The sequence below is a fragment of the Prionailurus bengalensis genome, chromosome C2 (genome assembly GCF_016509475.1).
Source record: "Prionailurus bengalensis isolate Pbe53 chromosome C2, Fcat_Pben_1.1_paternal_pri, whole genome shotgun sequence".
In the NCBI taxonomy this organism is placed as follows: domain Eukaryota; kingdom Metazoa; phylum Chordata; class Mammalia; order Carnivora; family Felidae; genus Prionailurus; species Prionailurus bengalensis.
Genome location: NC_057350.1, coordinates 60240170 through 60261099, shown reverse-complemented (window position 1 = coordinate 60261099; position 20930 = coordinate 60240170). Strand labels below are relative to the sequence as shown.

Sequence of the window (20930 nt, the reverse complement as noted above, 5' to 3'; positions counted from 1 at the left end):
GTGAAAGCAAGTCAATATTATATGTGAAGCTTCGTGTAGAGAGCGACATCTTTCTCTTAGAGAATTCACGAGAAACTGGCTAATGTTACAAGCCTACCCTCGAAAGCTTTGCCCAGAACCTTGCACAGAGCACACAGACGAGGAACTACCTCCACCCACCACACTCCCTGCCAGCCTTTGGGACGCGCCTGCGCTCTGGCCCCACCGGAAGTACGGCGCTCGGGTAGCCTAGGCAACATTCCGGAAGTGGCGGGCTACGTTAACCTGTGGCGGGCCCGGCCGTTCTGGAGCCTGAAGTTTTAGTGGCGGTGGAGGCAGCCGTCGGGAAACGGCAAGGCAGGTTGCGATGACGTGGCGGAGGCCTTCAGCCTGCAGCCCGACCGAGTCTTAGGGACCGGGCTACAGGGCGGGGAGAACGGTGGTGGCGTCTCCCTTCTGTTCCCTAGAGCTCCGGGCGTCTGGGTGGAGGATCTTTACTACGGAAAGCGCACGGCGACTCTGTGTTTTGCTAATGTGTGTGCGTGTCAGGTTGCGTGTCTGGGTGTGTTGCTGTCTGGCACGCTCCCCTTACGCGTACCCTGAGTGTGCGCACCGCTGTCGGGCACTTGTGCGCAGAGCTGAGAGTTGGGGCTACCCTGTTGTAGCTTTTAAGGAGTTTACAGTCTAGTAGGAGACAGACTGACTACCCAGGGTACTTGGGGACTGGGAGGGTCATTTAAGTCGACTGATGGCCGGGAAAGAGTGTATCATGAGGGGCAACTTGAATGAGTGGGTTAACCGCGTGGAAGGAAGGCAGTGAAAGTCTGAAGGGTGTTCCGCGCGGAACGTAAAGAATGGGTGAAACTACTCGTGAAGACGAGAGCTGAATGTTTGGGAGATGTGAGGAGAAAAGACTGGAAAGAAAAGTCAGATGGGCCACAAGGCAGGGAGAGGGTCCGAGTGCCTAGCTGAGTTGGATTCCTTTCTGCAGGAGGGAGCCATTAAAATCTTTTGGGGAAGAAAGCAAAGGGCTGAGAGCTATATTGCATTCTTACATCTGGGTAGAGGATTGATTGAAAGGACAGTGTTTGGACTTGTTTCCCTTTCATCAGTTTTCCACTAGTCAAATCTCATCATAATTTACCTTATCTAAAATCCTCCTCCAGTGACTTCCTATGGGTTCTTTAGGATAAGTGTCCAAATTACTGTAGCTTACAAAGCCATGATCTGGCCTCCGCCTTTCTTTTTATCCTCTTTTTAGCCTCTCGCCTCAAATCTGTTAGTCAAACTGCTCAAACCACTTGTAAATGCCTTTTCTGCCACCGGAAACATTTTTCCCCCCACTTCTAGCTTTATTCATACATTAGCTCTCAGCTTAAACATTTTGGGGGCAATTAGAGGAATGCAGTGGTCTTTTCTTACTTTGTAGAGTAAGGTATTTCCATGACACTGAATTTACTTTCTGTGTTACCCATTTATTGTAATTACTCATTTAATTGTGGTCTTCTGATAAACCCTAAGCTCTGTGAGGGTGCAGCCTATTGTACTTTCTTTCTGTATCTTGTGCCTGGCGCTTGGCAGGTGCTTTCAAAATATTTGTTGAAATAACAGATAATGAAATGAGCAAATGGGTGAAAGGAAGTTCAATTAGGAGAAATGAGAGCTTGGACAAAAACAGTGGTGGTAGAAATGAAGTGGGGATAGGGGAGAGACATATTTCAGGGAAAGAATGAATAGATCTGGTATCTGATTGGAACAGAAGATGGTGCTAAGGTTTTAAACCGGAGCAACCAGAAGGATGGTAATTCTGTTAAGTTCGGAGCACGCCAATTGTGTATCAAGAACTAGAGGTTGGCGGGGAGGGAGGAGCATGGATGATAAGCTGTATTTTGACTACACTGTATGTGAGATATTTGGAAGATGTGCCCAGAAGGCAGTTGGAAATGAAGTGTGTTGAGGAAAGGTGTGGAGCCTTGATTTGTGCTGGTTTGCCCAGTGCATTTGTAGTTTTGCTTAAGGGTGTGGGTGAGATCACTGAGGGAAGAGGTGAACTGCCTATTGGTGATCTAGCAAACAAGCTCCATAAGAATTGGCACCGTATTAGACCTGTTTACTATTTTATTGCCAGTGTCATCCCAAAAGAATTATTGCATGAAGAGAGAGGGTGTCCGGTGGAAAGACAAGAGGATTGGGATACAACTGGGTGAGGCTTCTTGGTTATGTGGTATCTGAGGAGGCGCCAACAGAGCCTGCAAAGAAAAGGATAGATGAATAGAGAAATCAGGAGGAAGAGTGCCATCGAAGTCAAGGGAGGGGAGGGCTTCCAGGAGTGGGAGTCTGTAGAGTTGGAAAGGGCTTAAAAGGTAAGACAACACCAATAATTTTATCTGTTAGGAAGCTATTGATATTTTAGATTTTCTCCAAACAGGCCTAGATTTTCTGGGCTGTGCTGATTTTGTACTCCTTAGTACCACAAACCGTCAGAATATCTCTACAGTCTGACATTTCAACATGTAAACTATAGTTCCCGTATGAAATCTGATTTCTCTGAGTAGCACAAGAATCTCTCTGTCAGACCATAGAGTCTAATCCTGGGTTAAGAAAAATATGGTCATCCTTATTGGTGATGTTCAGGAGAACACTTTTCAGTGCAAAGGTGGTTCCCTTTGCACTGAAAGTTTGATGTGTAACTGTGGGTTAGTACATAAAAGTGCCAAAATATGCCTCTCCTTCATTCCTTCATGAAATTTGTTGGTGGAAGGAAGTCCATAGGTGGGATAGCAGCTTAGTTCTACCTTTATGATCTTAGCACACACAGGCTGAACTTGGCCAGTACATTAGTCTCCTGTGCTGTGTAACAAATTACCACACCCTTAGTGACTTAAAACAATACTCATTTATTATCTCACAATTCCTGTGGACAGGGTGCCGTGCTTAGGGTCTCACAAAGTTGTGATTAAGGTGTTGGTGGTCTGCATTCTCATCTGGAACCCAACTTGGGAAAAATCTTCCTTGAGGCTCACCTCACTTAGGTTGCTGGCAGAATTCATTTCCTTGTGTCTGTATGCCTTGTATGGCTTGGGAGGGGGGCGTGATGGTCTTCATACTGACTTTCTGCTCGGGGCTTCCCACAGTTGTCTGAATTCCCTGCCATACGGCCCCTCCCCCCTTTTTAAGTAGGCTCCACGCCCAGTGTGTGCTCTGTGTGGAGCCCAAGGTGGGACTTGAACTCATGACCTTGAGGTCAACACCTGAGCTGAGATCAAGAGTTAGACGCTCAACCAACTGAGCCATCCAGGCACCCTCCCTGCCCCCACCCCCTGCCCCCACCATATGGCCCTTTTTACAGACAGTCACAGTGACAGTTGGCTTCTTCAAGGCTAGCAGGAGGACTCTCTTGCTCTACTCTCCTTATATAACATAAGGCTTATATATAAGACTTATAAGACTATATATAAGACTTATATAACATAATGTGATCAAAGGAATGATATCTCACATTTGTCTTGTTTTACTGGATAAAACAAATCATGGGGGAAAAAAAACTAAATAAGCCATGGATTCTGCCCAAACTCAAGGGTCAGGGATTATACAGTGGTCATGATTCATTGTGAGTTGTCTTAGAGTAACCACAGCCAGCTTTGCTAGGCTAAATTGAAGTGGAAAAAAAAAAAAGATAACAGTTGTATACTCAGTTCATTCAGACTTCCATAACAAAATACCAGACTAGATAGCTTATAAATGAGAGTTTTTTTTTTCTCATAGTTCTGGAGGCTGGGAAGTCCAATATCAAGGCTCTAGCATGGTCGTGTTCTGGTAAGGCTCCTCTTCCTGGTTCATAGCCAGCATACCTTGCTGTGTCCTCACATGGTGAAAGGGGTTAGAGATCTCTCTGGAGCCTCTTTTATGACGGCACTAGCCCTATTCATGAGGGCTCTGCCTCCCAAAGACCCCACTTTCCAAAGGCTCCATCCATCTCCTAATTCCATCACTTTTGGGGGTTAGAATTTAACATGAATTTTGGGGGGACACATTCGGACCATAGCATATCCCTTCATTTCACCACTGTTTTTGGCAGTGAATATGGAGGTGTTTTGGACATAACATCTTCTTATGCTAAAATTGATAACTGTTGATATTTCCACAAATAATACTCAGGCATTTGATCAATTGTTTATATTAATTTCCTTGTCTCTTTGCTTAAGAAAAGTTCTGTTTGAATACATTATATTTACCATCAGAAGTCACCATTAGTGTACAAATAGCTATGATTTAAAAAGTACTGCTTTTCCTAAATTTCAAATATTGTGATGTTGAGGGCCTCATGAATGAAAGAAACAAGTACCTGGGCCTTTTGACTGCTCATAAGTTTTTGCATACTTCAGATTCATGGTAGGTTTTTCACAATTGAGGCTTGTAGAATTTCAGCCCCTGAATAAATATAGGATTATAAATAATGTAACATGAAATGAATTATCTTAGGAGTAACCTGGGTTCATTGTAGAGAATTTGGAAAACATGGAACCAATCAGAGATAATGCAGTGTTGGTACTATTTTCTAGGCGGTGCATTACATTTAGACCTGGTGTTGAATGTCACCTCCAAGCTGCCCCTTATTTGTGACTTTAAGCAATATAATATACGTAATCTCTCTAAGCCCCATTTTTCTCATTTGAGAAATGGTTAATAGCTGCCAGTAACATCATCATCATTAATCCTAAATAGAACTTAGTATGTGTGAGGCAGGGGATCTAAGCATCTTATGTATTTAATTAGTTCCATTTTACAATTACTGGCAAAGCTGGGATGTGAACCCAGACAGTCTGGTTTCAGAGTATACTCTTAACCACTGTGCTGTATTGTCTCTCAAGAAAGTATGTGCCTCATAGCGTTGTGGGATTAAATGTGAAGTGCTTAGCATAAATAAGTGCTTATAAGATATATTAATCAACAATTAATTAATAATGTATGTATATCCCATTATACTATATATATGCAGTGGAATATTACTTGGTGATGAAAAAGACTGAAATCTTTTCATTTGCAACAATGTGGATGCAACTAGTGTATGATAATAAGCGAAATAAGTCAATCAGAGAAAGACGAATATCATATGATTTCACTCTTATGTGGGATTTAAGAAACACAACAGATGAACATAGGGGAAGGGAAGGAAAAATAACTTAAAAACAGAGAGGAAGGCAAACCATAAGAGACTCTTAAATACAGAGAACAAATGGAGGGTTGATGGAAGGGAGGTGGGTGGAGGATGGGTTAATTGGGTGATGGGCATTAAGGAGGGCACTTGTGGGATAAGCACTGGGTGTTATATGTATGTTATGAATCACTGGGTTCTACTGAAACGAGTACTACACTATATGCTAACTAACTTGAATTTAAATAAATTTAAAAAATCTTACAACTAAATCACTAATTCAATACATTATGATACACATGCTTAGCTTTTTTAAATGTTGAAAAAAATGTGTGAAACAATTCCACTTTTAAAAAATATCAAGTATGGGGCGCCTGGGTGGCTCAGTCGGTTAAGCATCCGACTTCGGCTCAGGTCATGATCTCATGGTTCGTGGGTTCGAGCCCCGTGTCAGGCTCTGTGCTGACAGCTCAGAGCCTGGAGCCTGTTCCGGATTCTGTGTCTCCCTCTCTCTCTGCCCCTCCCCCACTTGCACTCTGTCTCTCTCTGTCTCAAAAATAAATAAATAAAAATAAATAAATAAATAAAATTGGAGTATTTGTGTTTCTAATTGTTGAGTTGTAAGGTTTCCTTTTTTTTTTTAAATATATTTTGGATCCAAGTTCCTTATCAGATATGAATTGCAAATATTTTCTCCCATTCTGTTGGCTATCATTTCATTTTCTTTCTTTCTTTTTTTAATGTTTATTTTTTTGAGAGTGAGAGAGCATGAGCAAGAGAGAGGCAGAGAAGGGGAGAGAGAGAATCTGAAGCAGGCTCCATGCTATCAGTGTAAAGCCTGTTGTGGACTTGAACCCACAAATGGTGAGATCATGACCTGAGCTGAAGTCAGATGCTCAACTGACTGAGCCACCCAGGTGCCCCCTCATTTCAGTTTCTTCATGGTGTCTTTTGAAGCACAGAAGTTTTAGATTTTGATGGAGTCCACTTTATTTTTTCTTTGGTTTCTTTAGTGTTCTATATTTAGTGTTATATCTAAGAAACCATTGCTTAACCCAAGTTTCATGAAGATTTATGCTTATGTTTTCTGTTGGGAGTTTTGAACTTTTAGCTCTTACACTGAAGTTGGTAGTTTAAGTTAAGTTGTATATATGTTGTGAGGTAGAGGTCTTAACTCATTCTTTTTTGTATGGATTTCCAGTTGTTCCAGCACCATTTGTTGAAAAGACTGTTCTTTCCCTATTGAATTATTTCTCGGCACCTCTGTTGAAAATATACTGATTGTAAATGTAAAGGTTTGTTCTGGACTTTTAGTTCTGTTCTATTCCACATTTTTAAAATGGTATTTATGGTTCTGCCACTTACTGTGTGACCTTCACAGTTGGTTAACTATTTGTCCCTTAGCTGTAAAATGAGTGACAAATAGTAAGTACTTAATGGAATTATTGTTAGAATTAAGGGAAGTACTGTGTAGGAAGAGCTTACATGGAACACTACCTTGTAGACAGCATGCACATAATATGTGTTAGCTAATGCCATCATTATCACAATCTTCACTGTCCTCATCATTATCAGCATGATCACTATAACACAAGTTAAAGATTTTTCTCTAACTTGTAAAAGCCAGGCTTTTCTCTTTTGCTGGATTGTAAAACCTGAAAATAGATAACATGTTCGAGGAATGAATATGATGGATTAAGACAGAATGCAAAGAGGACTAAGGAGAAGCCTATGAAAATACTTGCATTTAGGTGTTTTTATTACAGTCGACTAAATAATTTTTTAAAATGTACATAAGGAAAATACTACAGTCTTTTGTTTTAAGATAATTTGGACTAAGGGGGTCAGCTGGAAAGTTCTGTAATTATTTAGCTGTGTAATGAAGTTCATGTATATGTGTTGCTTGTTAAAAGTCATATATACATATTGTAAAATCCTAGTATGAGTCTTTTTCAAATTTTGTGTAATGTTTAGTCCAGTATCCTTAGCATTGCTATTTCAAGTGCCAAGCAAATGTTGGCAATTTCCAAATGCTAGTTTAGTATCAATAGTCATCCCCATTTAGTGTTATGTGGAAATATACTAGAAATGATATAACTCACTTGTTTTGTAAACTTTAGCCACCTTTATTTTAAGTAAACACATACATATCTGGTAGTGGTTTTGAATGCTAGAATGCTTAATAAAGAACTCCAGCTCTCTGCCTTTTTCCTTTTTCTTTTAGATTGTTAGCATGTTGACTGACATTTTCTCTATTAATGGTGAAGTTTAACTGATGACAAAGCTTGTGACTACTGCCATAGCTCTGTTTTAGGTCATAATTTTTATTCCTGGAGTTCTTTGTTAAGCAGATATACATAAGTTATTAACTTGAAACCTGTTTTACTATAGTTACCAGTACAGTTTTCTAATTGTGAAGTAAAAGAACCAAGTATTTTTGATTTTTTTTTTCAACGTTTATTTATTTTTGGGACAGAGAGAGACAGAGCATGAACGGGGGAGGGGCAGAGAGAGAGGGAGACACAGAATCGGAAACAGGCTCCAGGCTCCGAGCCATCAGCCCAGAGCCTGACGAGGGGCTCGAACTCACGGACCGTGAGATCGTGACCTGGCTGAAGTCGGATGCTTAACTGACTGTGCCACCCAGGCGCCCCAAGAACCAAGTATTTTTGGTAGGCTGTTCCCTTCATAATGCTTAAATTTTTCTACTGACACTTTAGTTTATTTTCTTAGATGTCTTTGTTCCCATCTGGTGATACCTAATTACCACTTTTTATTCTATTTTAAAAATGTGGTATGATTATTACTTCTAGATGTCACTTGTCAGAGTGAACCGTTATGGTACCCGAGGAGGCGGAAGGAAAGCGCTGAAAGTAAAGAAGAAGAAAACATCAGTGAAGCAAGAATGGGATGTAAGTCTAGGCGGGATAATAAACCTGTAAGATTGCTCTGGAGGAATAGATGTGATGACATGAACCTAGTCTACACAAGACAGTGCTTTAAATGTAATAGGGCTCAATAGATTTCTGGGAGTGTTTAAGAGCAGAATCCTTTGGGGATTTTTTTAAGAATACACATGCGAGGCCCGTAACCTCTACCTCCTTTGAAGAGAGAATCTTAAGAGGGTGGGGAGTGTTTTTAAAAATCTCCCCTCCCGAACTTTGAAAACTCACTGCTTAAGGCAACTGTAGCTAACCTGTGTTGCTGAAGTCTGAATTTTTTTGGTACTTTTTTTAGATTTGCCCATGGCAACCAGTGACATCATAATCATATGAGTGGCATTTTTGGCTGATAAAATGGGTGATTCTTACTCTCTCTCCTGAATTGTTTGTTTTTCACCTCCTGAGGCTGGTCAGTTTCAGTAGAAAGGTTCTGTTAAGATGTAAGACAAGTCTCAAGTACTTGGGACATGTGATCCCTGGCTTCCACTCTGATACTGTTTGGTATTATCAAGGGGATCTTTATCTTGTGCAGCTTGGTACTTTAGTTTGGACCATAACACTTTAGGTTCCTTTTCTTTCTAGTTGTGGAGAGCAACTAGTCAGGGACTACTTTGGATCTCTGGGATTCTTTTGGACTTGGAAACTTCTGGGCAAACTGACAGCCTTTTTGAAGTGGGTCAGGGGGACTTATCTGCATTTATATTACTTTGTTGTCATTTGATTTGCTATAAGATATTATAAGGGTGTGACTCTAAGGTAATACATGAAACTGATTAAAAGAAAAAAATGGATATGATAACTTAAGTTGTCTACTTCAGAGTGGTTACTTTGGGAAGTTTAATATTTGTTCTGATATGCTGCTATTGCTCAAAACATAATCGAAACCCACCATTTGAAATTACATTCAGAATTTTCCTCATTTGCTTTTTTATTATCTCTAGTGCTGGAAAAATCTGTTTTTTGTAGACTGAACTTGAAAGTAGTTTTAAGTCATTTGGAGTAAATGGTGAATGAAGGAGGAGAGATCAAACTGAATAATACTGTTTTGATAAAAATAATGAGATTTTTTTGAAATGGCTTATAATTTATATATAAAGGCAATTTCAAAAGAAAATAGTTTTAAGCAATAGTAGTATTAATGAAATTATATTTTCTCCCATGAGAACTAAATCCAAGCATATAACTTATATTCTTGAATTTTGTTATGATTATTAAGAATAATTCTCAAGATCTTATAGTTAGATCTTGTACTTTTTTTTTTTTAATTTTTTTTTTCAACGTTTTTATTTATTTTTGGGACAGAGAGAGACAGAGCATGAATGGGGGAGGGGCAGAGAGAGAGGGAGACACAGAATCGGAAGCAGGCTCCAGGGCTCTGAGCCGTCAGCCCAGAGCCTGACGCGGGGCTCAAACTCACGGACCGCGAGATCGTGACCTGGCTGAAGTCGGACGCTTAACCGACTGCGCCACCCAGGCGCCCCTTGTACTTTTTTTTTTAAACTCTTTTTTTAAAGTTTATTTTTATTTTGAGAGAGAGCGAGCATGCAGCATGAGCGGGGGAGGGGCAGAGAGAGAGAGAAGGAGAGAGAGAACCACAAGTAGGCTCCTTGCTGTCAGCACAGAGCCTGACTCCGGGCTCGAACCCATGAACTTTGACATCGCGACCTGAGCCGAAACCAGGAGTCAGACACTCAACTGACTCAGGTACCCAGGTGCCCCTATCTTGTACTTTTCAAAATTAATATGAAAGGAATGGCAATTTTAGTATAGAGAACCCTTGAGTTAAGTATGAACAGTGACCAAAAAGTTAGGTCTTTGAATATATCCATCTTCTAATATAAGCCATTTCACCAGATCCAGTTCTATTTCTGTTAGAAGTAGAACTCTAACTTCTTTTATTTCCTGCCTTACCAAATCTGTATGACAAAATGGCTGAAGTCATTTTGGAAAGGGCCAAATTGTAGGGCAGCTACTTAAAGTTGTGTAGGCTGTGCATTGCTTAGTTCCAAGGGGGTACTTTTACATGGACTACAGTAATAGTGGGAGTTCCTGGAGTTGTGCAGTGTGGTAGACCTGCCATGTAGGTTTAGTACCTTTTTACATAAGTGACTATTTTCATATTTTATGAAATTATACAGTGCACTCGGACTTTATCCCTTATTATGTGTGACAGATTCTATGCTTAAGTTGTTTACATGGATACAGATTTAACCTCTCTGTAGTGATCACAGTTTATCTTTCAGGAATCTTGAGAGGTGCCTCATTCCGGAGTGCATTTTGAAAACTACAATTTTAGTTAAACTTACTCATTTTGAATTACATACTACCCTGTTTTATTTATTGTTTTAATGGAATGTATGACTGCTTGGTAAATACACTGCTTATTTTCTGTAAGACATCTAAAAATAGCCTGTTATTTTTTAACCAAGACAACTAACAATAATCCATATTAATATTTAAATTGAGGATACTGGTTCCTGGACAGAAATTCGTTTTGGTCCCAGGAGTTTGAATCCATTTTCAGCCATTAAAATCCAGTACATACTCCTACCTCACCACACATAAATGAACAATATAAGGTCATAGGTGTGATATAACTTTCTGGAGGATGTGAAAAAATGTGATAAGAAGTTTGAATAATAAAACTAACATTTTATTTTAATTTAAATAAACGCATTTGTTTTATATATTATGTAAGAATATAAATAATTTTATTTATTTGTTTATTTACTTTGAGAGTGTGTGAGCAGGGGAGAGGGGCAGAGAGAGAAAGAGAGAATCTTAAGCAGGCTCCTTGCTCAGCATGGATCCTGATGTGGGGCTACATAGGGCTCAATTCCATGACCCTGGGATCATGGCCTGAGCCTAAACCAAGAATCAGAAGCTCTACCAACTGAGCCACCCAGGTACCCCTATTTCAGTTTAAAATAGCAGTTTTATCTTGCTAAAATGAGATGATCAGACAAATCCCTTAACTCTTTAAAGAAAGGTTTCTTGGAGGTTAGCTTGCTTAGTTAAGTACATAATCTTATAACTGAGGCCCATCTGGCATATAGGAGAAAAAAAGGTACAGAAGGCTTAAACTAAGAAAAGGAGATTTTTGAGCGGCGCCTGCCTGGCTCAGTCAGTAGAGCATTCAACTCTTGATCTCAGGGTTGTGAATTTGAACCCCACACTGAGCATAAGGATTACTTAAAAAAAAAGTTAAAAAAGAAGGTTTTTTTTAAAAAAGGAAAATGAATTTATCAAAAATAAACTAAAACTGATTTTAAATGTTTTTTAACCTAGTCTAAAGACAAATTTTCCTGTAAGGAAATAACTCAAAGAAAGTTAATAAACATTGAAGTCCTATTTTTTAAAAAATCCTATATATACTAATATTTTACAAGAAATCTTTTTTTTGTTGTTTTTAAAGAAAGGTCCTCTTTTTTTGCAGAATACTGTGAATGATCTTACAGTTCATCGGGCAACTCCTGAGGATCTGGTAAGTTTAATATCAAAAGTTAAGATTTATTCAATGTTTCATTTAGTATTTGGTTTCTGACATTCAGAATAGAAACCAGAGACACTTCCTGGAAGTTGTTTAGTTTTATTTAATCTTATGTCTATATAAAATTGAAAAGCATATCTTCAGTATTTCCTGAATTTACCTAGGAATGTCACTTAGTGTGTATTAAAATTTTATTAGATAGGTTTGGTTTACAGTTCAAATCTCTGTGGTCAGTATTGTCCTGTACACATCATAGATATCTCTAGCTTTATTATTACTTCCCTATACAAACGTACTGGTCTAGTCAATGTACTAATTTATTCCTTGAATATGCCATGTATATTTCCACATTTGAGCCTCAATTCATGCCGTTTTCTTTACTTGGAACAGTTTGTGTGCCTTTTTGTGTGCATGTCCAAATATTACTTTGCTTTCTTATCCTAGTTCAAGGCTTACTTTTAGAAAGGTTTCTACTGTGATTTTTAAAAAAGCAGCTTTATTACAATACAATTCACATACCATAAAATCCACCATTTTAAAGTGTACAACCCATTGGTTTTCAGTGTATTCATAGAGTTATATACCTATCATCATTTTCTAATTTTAGAAGATTTTCATCACTCCCTAAAAGAAACCCTGTACCCATTAACAGTCACTCTGTATACTCCCCCTCCTTCTAATCCCTGTCAACACCTAATCTACTTTATGTCTCTATGGATTTACCTATTCTGGACATTTCATATAAATGGAATATAGTGTGTGTCCTTTTGTGTCTAGCATAACGTTTTCAAGGCTCATCCATGTTGTAGAATGTATCAGTTCTTCATTCTTTATATTGCTGAATACTGTTACATCATATGGATATGCCATATTTTATTTATCCATATGTCCATTGTTGGATATGTGGGTTATTTTCACTTTTTGACTGTTATGAATAATGCTGCTATGAACATTCATGTACAAGTTTTGGGCGAACATATGTTCTTAGTACTCTTGTTGTATACCTGGGAGTAGAATTGCTGGGTCATATGGTGCCTCTATAGTTAGCTTTCTGAAGAGCTGCCAAACAGTTTTTCACAGTTTTTCACAGTGGCTGCACTATTTACATTCTTTTTTTTTTTTTTTAATTTTTTTTAATGTTTATTTAATTTTGAGGCAATGTGAGAGACAGAGTGCAAGCAATGGAGGGGCAGACAGAGGGAGACACACAATCTGAAGCGGGCTCCAGGCTCTGAGCTGTCAGCCCAGAGTCCAACGCGGGGCTCGAACTCACCAACTGTGAGATCATGACCTGAACCAAAGTCGGATGCTTAACCGACTGAGCCACTCAGGTGCCCCTGCACTATTTACATTCTTATCATGCATGAGGGTTCCACTTTTTCCATATCCCTTGCCAACACTTGTTATTATTGTATTTTTGGTTTTAGTTTTCCTGGTGGGTGTAAAGTGGAATCTCATTGTGGTTTAGATTTGCCCTAATGACTCATGATGTTAAGCATCCTTTTGTGTGCATATTGGCTCTTTGTATTATTTTCTTCTTTGGGGAAATGTCTATTGAGATTCCTTAGACAGTTAAAAATTGGATTACTTGTGTTTTTATTTTTGAGTTGTAAGAGTTCTTTACACATTTTGGATCCAAGTTCCTTATAAGATGTATGATTTGCAAATACTTTCTCCCATTCTGTTGGTTTTCTTTTCATTTTCTTGATAGGTATTTTTGAAGCACAAAAGTTTTTAATTAATTAATTAAATTTTTTTTTAATTTTAAATTTTTTAATGTTTATTTATTTTTGAGACAGAGAGAGACAGAGCATGAGCAGGGGAGGGGCAGAGGGAGAGGGAGACACAGAATCTGAAGCAGGCTCCAGACACTGAGCTATCAGCACAGAGCCTGACGCGGGGCTCGAACCCACAAACTGTGACATCATGACCTAAGCCGAAGTCGTATGCTTAATTGACTGAGCCACCCAGGCACCCCTAAAAGTTTTTACTTTTGATGAACTTGTTTATCTATCTTTTGTCACCTGTGCTTTTAGTGTCATATCTAAGAAACCATTATCTAACCCAAGATTCATAAAAATTTACTTCTATGTTTCCTTTTAAAAGTTTTATAATTTTAGTTCTTATATTTAGGTCTTTGATCCATTTTGAGTTAATTTTTGTATATAGTGTGAGATAGGGGTCCAACTTCATTCTTTTCTAAATGAATACCCTGTTGTCCTATGTGCCATTTCTCCATTGAATTATCTTGACACCCTTGTTGAAAATCAATGGTCTGTAAACATAAGGGTTTGGTTTGGACACTAAGTTTTATTCCACCAATCTATATGTCTATCCTTATGCCTCACCACGTTGTCTTGATTATTATAGCTCTGTTCTAAGTGTGAAGTTTTTTGAAGCTGCCCAACAATTGGTATCTCCTCTGAACTGTGGTTGTACGTACTGTGTATGAGGCATTAAGTACGTGCTGCCTAATGCATATCATTTATTTTTACATGTACAGTTGGCCCTTGAAGAGTGTAGGAGTTACGGGTGCCAACCCCCTGCACCGTCAAAAATCTGTGTATGAGCTTTGACTCCACCAAAACCTGACTACTAATAGCCTACTATTGACAGGAAGGCTTACTGATAACATAAACAGATGATTAACATGTATATTGTATGTAATATGTATTATATACTATATTCTTACAATAAATGAAGTTAAAGAAAGGAAAATGTTACTAAGAAATCATAAGGAAGAGAAATTACATTTATAGTACTGTACTGTATTTATTGAAAAAAGTCCATGTACAAGTGGATCCACGTAGTTCAAACCCTTGTCATTCAAAGGTCAGCTGTATGTTCCCAATCTCCCTGGGCAGATTGTTAATGCTTTTGAGGGATAGGGGCTGCCTCTTATATGTCTCTGTGCATCTGGGAATCTTAATCCTAGTAGATACTCATTAAATATTTGTTGAGGATAGTAATGATCCCCTACTGACTTAAATTTTTTTATTATGAAAAATTTCAAATTTATGTGACAATGGAGACAAAAGTATAAAGATCACCCATACAGTGTTCACCCAGATATAATAGTTATTAAAATTTTGCCATATTTGCTTCATTTTTCATACCCTTTTCTTCCTTCACTGTAGCATTTTAAAGCAAATCTCAGAGAACGTGTCATTTTGTGCCAACATATTCAGTTTGCATTTAAAAAAATGCAGATATTTTCTTATATAACCACAATGCTGTTATCATACCTAATAAAAGTAACAATAATTTTTTGGTATTGCCTAATTCCCAGTCCATATTCGTATTTCCCCAGTTGGTTTTTGGTCTTCAGAATCTTTACACGGTATTTGGTTGTTGCGGTACGTTTTATCAGATGCCCTATAGATCTTGTTCTCTCCATAGTTCTGAATACTAGAGTGCTTGTGAAGTCAGTATCTGCTCCTTTTCCTTAGCCATCTCTGTGAACTCTCCTCTAACTCTTTTTTTTTTTTTAATTTTTTTTTTCAACGTTTTTATTTATTTTTGGGACAGAGAGAGACAGAGCATGAACGGGGGAGGGGCAGAGAGAGAGGGAGACACAGAATCGGAAACAGGCTCCAGGCTCCGAGCCATCAGCCCAGAGCCTGACGCGGGGCTCGAACTCACGGACCGCGAGATCGCGACCTGGCTGAAGTCGGACGCTTAACCGACTGCGCCACCCAGGCGCCCCTCTCCTCTAACTCTTAAGTTGTGGTTCAAATCTCTGCTTCTGCTTCAGCAATTCTACTTTCTTGGAGTTCTGCATCTCCAGCGACCCTCTTCCACATGTAGCCTTTGCAGGGCTCTAAAAAAATAGTGCATTGTTAGTTTTTGGTCATGATTTGAGTATTATGAAATGGGTGTGACTTTGCCAAAGGTGACTCAGTGGGCTTTGTATCTTTTACATTGTGGTTAGTCACTGTGTGTGTATATGTAATTGTACATATACACACATGCATAACTGAAAAGTTTAATAAAACACAGTTTTTAACTTTATTAAATGTGATGTACTCTTAATATTTTCTATTCTATATTCTATTTTATTTCAAAAATGTTGATTTGACCCATGAATTGATTTTGCCACCCATTAAATGAGTCTTCACCTGCAGTTTGAAAAATAGCAGTTTGTTGAGTAGTCTTGTACAAAGGAGGTAAAAATTGATATTTTTTTCATTTTGTCTTTTTGCTAGGTCTACTAGTTCTAGAGACTTCTTTTTTTAACTTCTTTTGAAAATGTAGAAGACTGTGAAAATTTTGGTTGTGAATATGAATAAATATATATGTGTTGGACCAGAAAAATATTTTTAAAAGATGAGTTAGATTAGGTGTTCCCACCATCTGAATAGGTAACATCTTTGTTCCTGAAACATTCTTTTATATTTTTTTTCCTTCTGTACAGATACGTCGTCATGAAATACACAAATCAAAGAACAGAGCATTAGTACACTGGGAACTGCAAGAAAAAGCTTTGAAGAGAAAATGGAAGAAGCAGAAACCAGAAATTTCTCATCTTGAGAGAAGGAGATTATCTATCATGAGGGAGGTAATGCTGAGCTGCATAATATTAGAGAAGAAGTGATAAATGGGGTTCTCTCTTTCCCCCTAAATTTGATTCACATTGGAGAAGGTCTGGCAAATGATTGCGTCCTTATACAGTGATCTACACATGGACTTTGAAAAAAGCAGCAGAGTGATGATTAGTCTAGTTTGGAGGTTTGAATTCCTGCTCTGCAAGTTACTGTTTGTGTGACTTGTCTGACTGTATTGTTAAGAGATTTTCGTGATATGTAGTAATAAAGGGATTAGGACAGTCCTTGGCACATAATTAGTGTCATATAGATAATTACTTTTCTCAGTTCACACAAGTGATGTTAGATTGATTACTTTGCAAAAAAAATGTGTTAGCCATTTGTCTTTGGCTTAATCTTTTGACAGATGTAGGGTGTTTGAATAAGTAATCAGATGTATAGGAATAAACAATATGGCAAATAAGAGGAAACCACAGTAAAAAATCTTTTATTTGGGATGATATCACTGTAATCATTGTAAATGAAATATACTTTGTCGTGTTGCTTCTTGTTCATTATTGAAACTTATGGCACTTGGATGTCTGGGTGACCTTTCACTGCAGCTTTAAATCACTCTGTCTTTTGAGGAATCCATTAGGCTTCTTAGTGAAATGTAAAAGTCTTGATCTTATATATCAGCAGGAAGAATTCTAGCTCCCAAATAAACGTTTACATGAACTTATAAAAAGAACAGTGGATGGAGGGAATATGGTTCTTTATAGATAAGTATGGTTTGGTGATCTTGGACCGTCATGCATATTTCAACGTTATAGGGTAATTCTCAGTGACCAGGAAACAAGGCAGCCCCCTTGAGGTGGCTCTGGGCTTTTGTGTCCCATCTCTTGTGGCTCCTGCTCAGGTTCTGAATTGCTTATACACGGAATGGGTGTGGTAGAAGTAGGGATCAGAGGAAGAGCGGTGAAAGAGGGTGTGTGAAGTCTCTCTGCCTCCACTCCAGGGCCGCTCCTCAGGCTCTGGTGTCGTGGTTCTCAACACTCACTGCACAGTAGATCAGGGTTGAGAACTTCCATTAAATAATCACCACATTTGGACCAAGATGTAGCTGTACAAGGATGTTCTGATTTAGTGGACCTGTGATGTGGGTATTTTTTAGACAGTTTTTGTGTAATTTTAGTACGTTGCAGGATTGAGAACCTCTGCTGTTAGTAGGATTCAGGTACTTCCATTTAACAATATATTTTGGAAGTTATCCATGTCGGTATCTAGAAATCTACCTTTTCTTTTTTTCTTCTTTTTTTTTTTTTTTGGCCAGATAGTATATAGATGTACCACAGTTTATTTACTGCTTTATTTGTGGGCACTTAGGAAGTGTACTGGAGTAAAGCTTAGGCTTCTGGAAGAAGAATGACCCCAAGATATAGTGGTTTAAACAAAATAGAAATCTATTTCTGTCTATAAAACAATTGAGAAGAAAATGGTAGTTGGTTGGGACGCTGGGGCCTTTTATTCCAGGACTTCCACCTCTTGAGTAGAGAATGGCTGTTCCAGCTTCCTTCAGCTGTATTCCAGCCAGCATGAAAAGGGGAAGAGAATGCATGCTACTCCTTTCACATACTGCCCAGAAATTCTGGCTTGTCTCCCATTATCCAGAAATTCATCACATGACCATTCTCACCTGGAATGATGGTTAGGAAATCTAGCTATGTACTTGGCTAAAACTTGGGGATTCTGCTGTTGAAAGGAAAATGGAAAGAAAGGAGATTGGTGGATAAGTGGCAGGTCTGTCACCCACAGATTATTACCTGTCTTGGTTCTACAAATAATACATTGAATATCCTTGAATGTTTTTAAGTACATGTAAAACTTTATTTATAGGACAAATTCTTAAAAATGGAATTGCTGAGTCAAAGGATATGTATATCTGTTATTTCAATGTTCAATTTGTAATGTCTCTGTTCAGGGATGTGAAGGGATCAAATGAAGAAGGCTTGTTGGGAATATTCATGTAGGCAGTTATCATTATGTATTAAGAGCTACCGCCACCCGTCCAGCCCCCAGGGCTGGACTCCTGGATTAACAAAAATTCAGAGAAAAGCTCTTTGGCGTTTGCTGTAGGATGCATTCATGTTATGGGAATCAGGCAAATGAGGGTCCAGATTCAGAGAGAGGGAGACTTTGATGAAGATTTTATAAATTCTAAAAGTATAATAACTTCCCAAGTCTCTCTGCAATTTCCTATTTCAATCTGGTTTTTATTATCAGAGAACAAAAGTGCTAGGATGGGAAATTTTTTATAATGTTTTTGAAGGAATCTTGGACAGTCCTTTGCAAATCCAGGCTGTGTACCACCATTCATAACTTTGGCCTTGTGTTCTGTGAACCCATCTGGGAAAGTAATGTATACAGATGGGCTTGCAGAGATTGGCTTACCTATCAAGAGGATGAGTTTTAACCGAAAGAAGCGATAAGTAAATCTAGAAAGAGCAAAAGAAAGCCAATACACTGATCTCTGGTCTCTCAAACCATCTGCCCCTAGAAGGCTGGGCAGACTGGCAGAGTACAACAGGGCAGCGGCTTTACTGGAGACTTCATTATAATTAATATCAGGTCTTGATATGATAAAGTTATTCCTCTGTAATCTGCTTCTGTCAGTTATATCTCTTTATTTTGATGGAAGGTCAGTGATTTTTGTTTTTTTAAATAGTAATATCAAACTGCTATTAGGAAATATTCTGTGTGTAGTTTTTCTAGTTTAAATGATAGATTATAATGTTCCATTTACTTTCTTTCCTAAGCTCTAATTGCATGTATTGTATGTACTTGCAAGATTGCTAACCAGGGACTGAAATTTGGTTCATGGGATAAAACAATTTAAGTTGTAACAACATTGTCAAATATCTCTAGAATGATACAGGTTTTCAGTGTGTCTACATCCTGATAATACCCCTTTGGGTTTGGGGAAGGTGGTGGTATTTTCATTTCCATATTAGCAAACTAAGTTTAGAGAGGTTGGATTTTGCTTAGTATCCCTTGACTGGGCCTAGGATCCCAGTCTTCTGGCTCCAAATGTACTCTTTGCCTTATAGCATTCCAAAGCTTACTCTTTGTGGAAGGAACAAATTCAGGACTTTATTCTCATCTAGTGAGCTAGCCAACATGGTTGGCTACAGCAGGAGAAGAAGGGAAATAGAATTTTATTCTTGTTATTTTTGTCAGTGTCCTAAAACAGTAACTAAGGTTATATTATATACCTGTTTCCATGGGCTAGAGAGATTCTGGTAAGAGCATTTGTTGCCAGATGCTTTATTGTTTTGAATCATTGTTGGAAACAGTGGATCGTTTCCAATTTTGTGACTCATTTCAGTTTAAGAATGCCATCTGGCGGTGGTGGCTAGAGTTGACTTGCCTGCATTGTCCTTGCTTGTAATTATGAAAGTTCCTAAGTTGAAAGTGCCTAATCAGAGGCACTACTGTAATGGTATTGTTTTGGTTCTCATCCCCCCATGATAAAAATCCATCTTGTTTATAAATACAGAAACATCACTTTGTTTGATGCCCTAAACCTCATATCTTAGCTCATATTCTCTAAGTTGTTGATCATGATCCAATAGTAGGTTATGAAATACACTTTAAAGGTTGAAACACCTCTGAATTTATGGCTCAGAGATTTATGTCTTTAACCAGTGTTTTTCAAACTGTGGATCACAACTTTTTAGTGGATTGTGAAATTGAGTTAGTGTGTTATAGCCATTATTTTAAAAAAATGAAATAGGAGCTAAAAGGAAAATTTCAGAGTGGTTCTCAAAGAGTAAGGTTAAGTAAAACTTTTATTCTGTTATACATTTACATTTGTATGTGTGCTGGTTCGCAGTTAAATAATGTATTTCTTACTTGGATTGTGGCCAAGCACATGAAATCTACTAATTATTGTAATAGCCCCATCTACTGGTACTTAAGGATATTGTCACTGAAGGATTTTAGAAAGGTAGTGGCCTTTGGTTATTTTTATGCCCGCTACCTTTGTATGGACTTTTCCTTTGTGATTTCATAAGTATATGTATATATATTTTTCTGAGTAATATATTTATCATTAACACGTATCTAGATTCTTTCTGATCAATACCAGATGCAGGATGTTTTGGAAAAATCTGATCATTTGATGGCTGAAGCAAAAGATCTATTTGTTGATTTTCCTCGTAGGCGCACAGGTAATGTATTCAATTCAAACAAAAACTTCGTTTTCTTATTAACCATAGCCCATAGCTGGCTACTTGGAAGAATTTTAAATCATTTCTCGGGCACCACTTTATTTATTTATTTATTTATTTATTTATTTATTTATTTATTAAAGTTTATTTATTTTTGAGAGAGACAGAGACAATGCAAGTGGGAGAGGGGCAGAGAAAGAGGGAGGGAGAGAATCCAAGCAGGCTGTACGTCATCAGTGCAGAGCCCGACACAGGGCTTGAACCCACGAGGACGTGGGATCATGACCTGAGCTGAAACCAAGAGTCATCTGCTTAACCGACTGGGCCACCCGGGTGCCCCTTGGGCACCACATTATTTATATCACAAGTATTCTAGAGTGGATAGCATATAAGAGTTGTTAGGCATAGACTCATTATAATTTGGTTTTTTTCACTAAGAATATTAACTATTACAAATTACTGAGCTAAGCAAAGGTAAATTGTTATTATTTACTAGGATATTTTATAGGGCAATATACAAGATTTTATAATTTAAAATATGACTTAATTTCCAGTTTATTAATATTAAGTTACCATATAAAGTATTTGTATTTGTGTAACTTGAGTAAAACT

At 38.1% G+C, this 20930-nt stretch overlaps 1 protein-coding gene across 9 annotated transcripts in view; it reads left to right on the top strand.

Moving 5' to 3' along the window:
• The first annotated feature begins 219 nt into the window (after window positions 1–219).
• The window catches only part of SPICE1 (spindle and centriole associated protein 1), a 69142-nt gene continuing 48431 nt past the window's right edge, over window positions 220–20930 (top strand). For 5 of the 9 annotated variants that reach the window (XR_006299362.1, XR_006299361.1, XM_043594195.1 and 2 more), the window contains exons 1-5: window positions 220–336; window positions 7948–8046; window positions 11513–11560; window positions 15981–16124; window positions 20216–20318. Coding sequence is in view for 7 of the 9 variants with exons in the window: in XM_043594195.1 (XP_043450130.1) it covers window positions 7948–8046; window positions 11513–11560; window positions 15981–16124; window positions 20216–20318 (394 nt within the window). In the remaining 2 variants the exon portion in view is untranslated. Of the gene's footprint in view, window positions 337–6326; window positions 6430–7947; window positions 8047–11512; window positions 11561–15980; window positions 16125–20215; window positions 20319–20930 lie in introns of those variants that run through there. The other 4 variants (XM_043594197.1, XM_043594194.1, XM_043594192.1 and 1 more) reach the window with 3 other exon arrangements.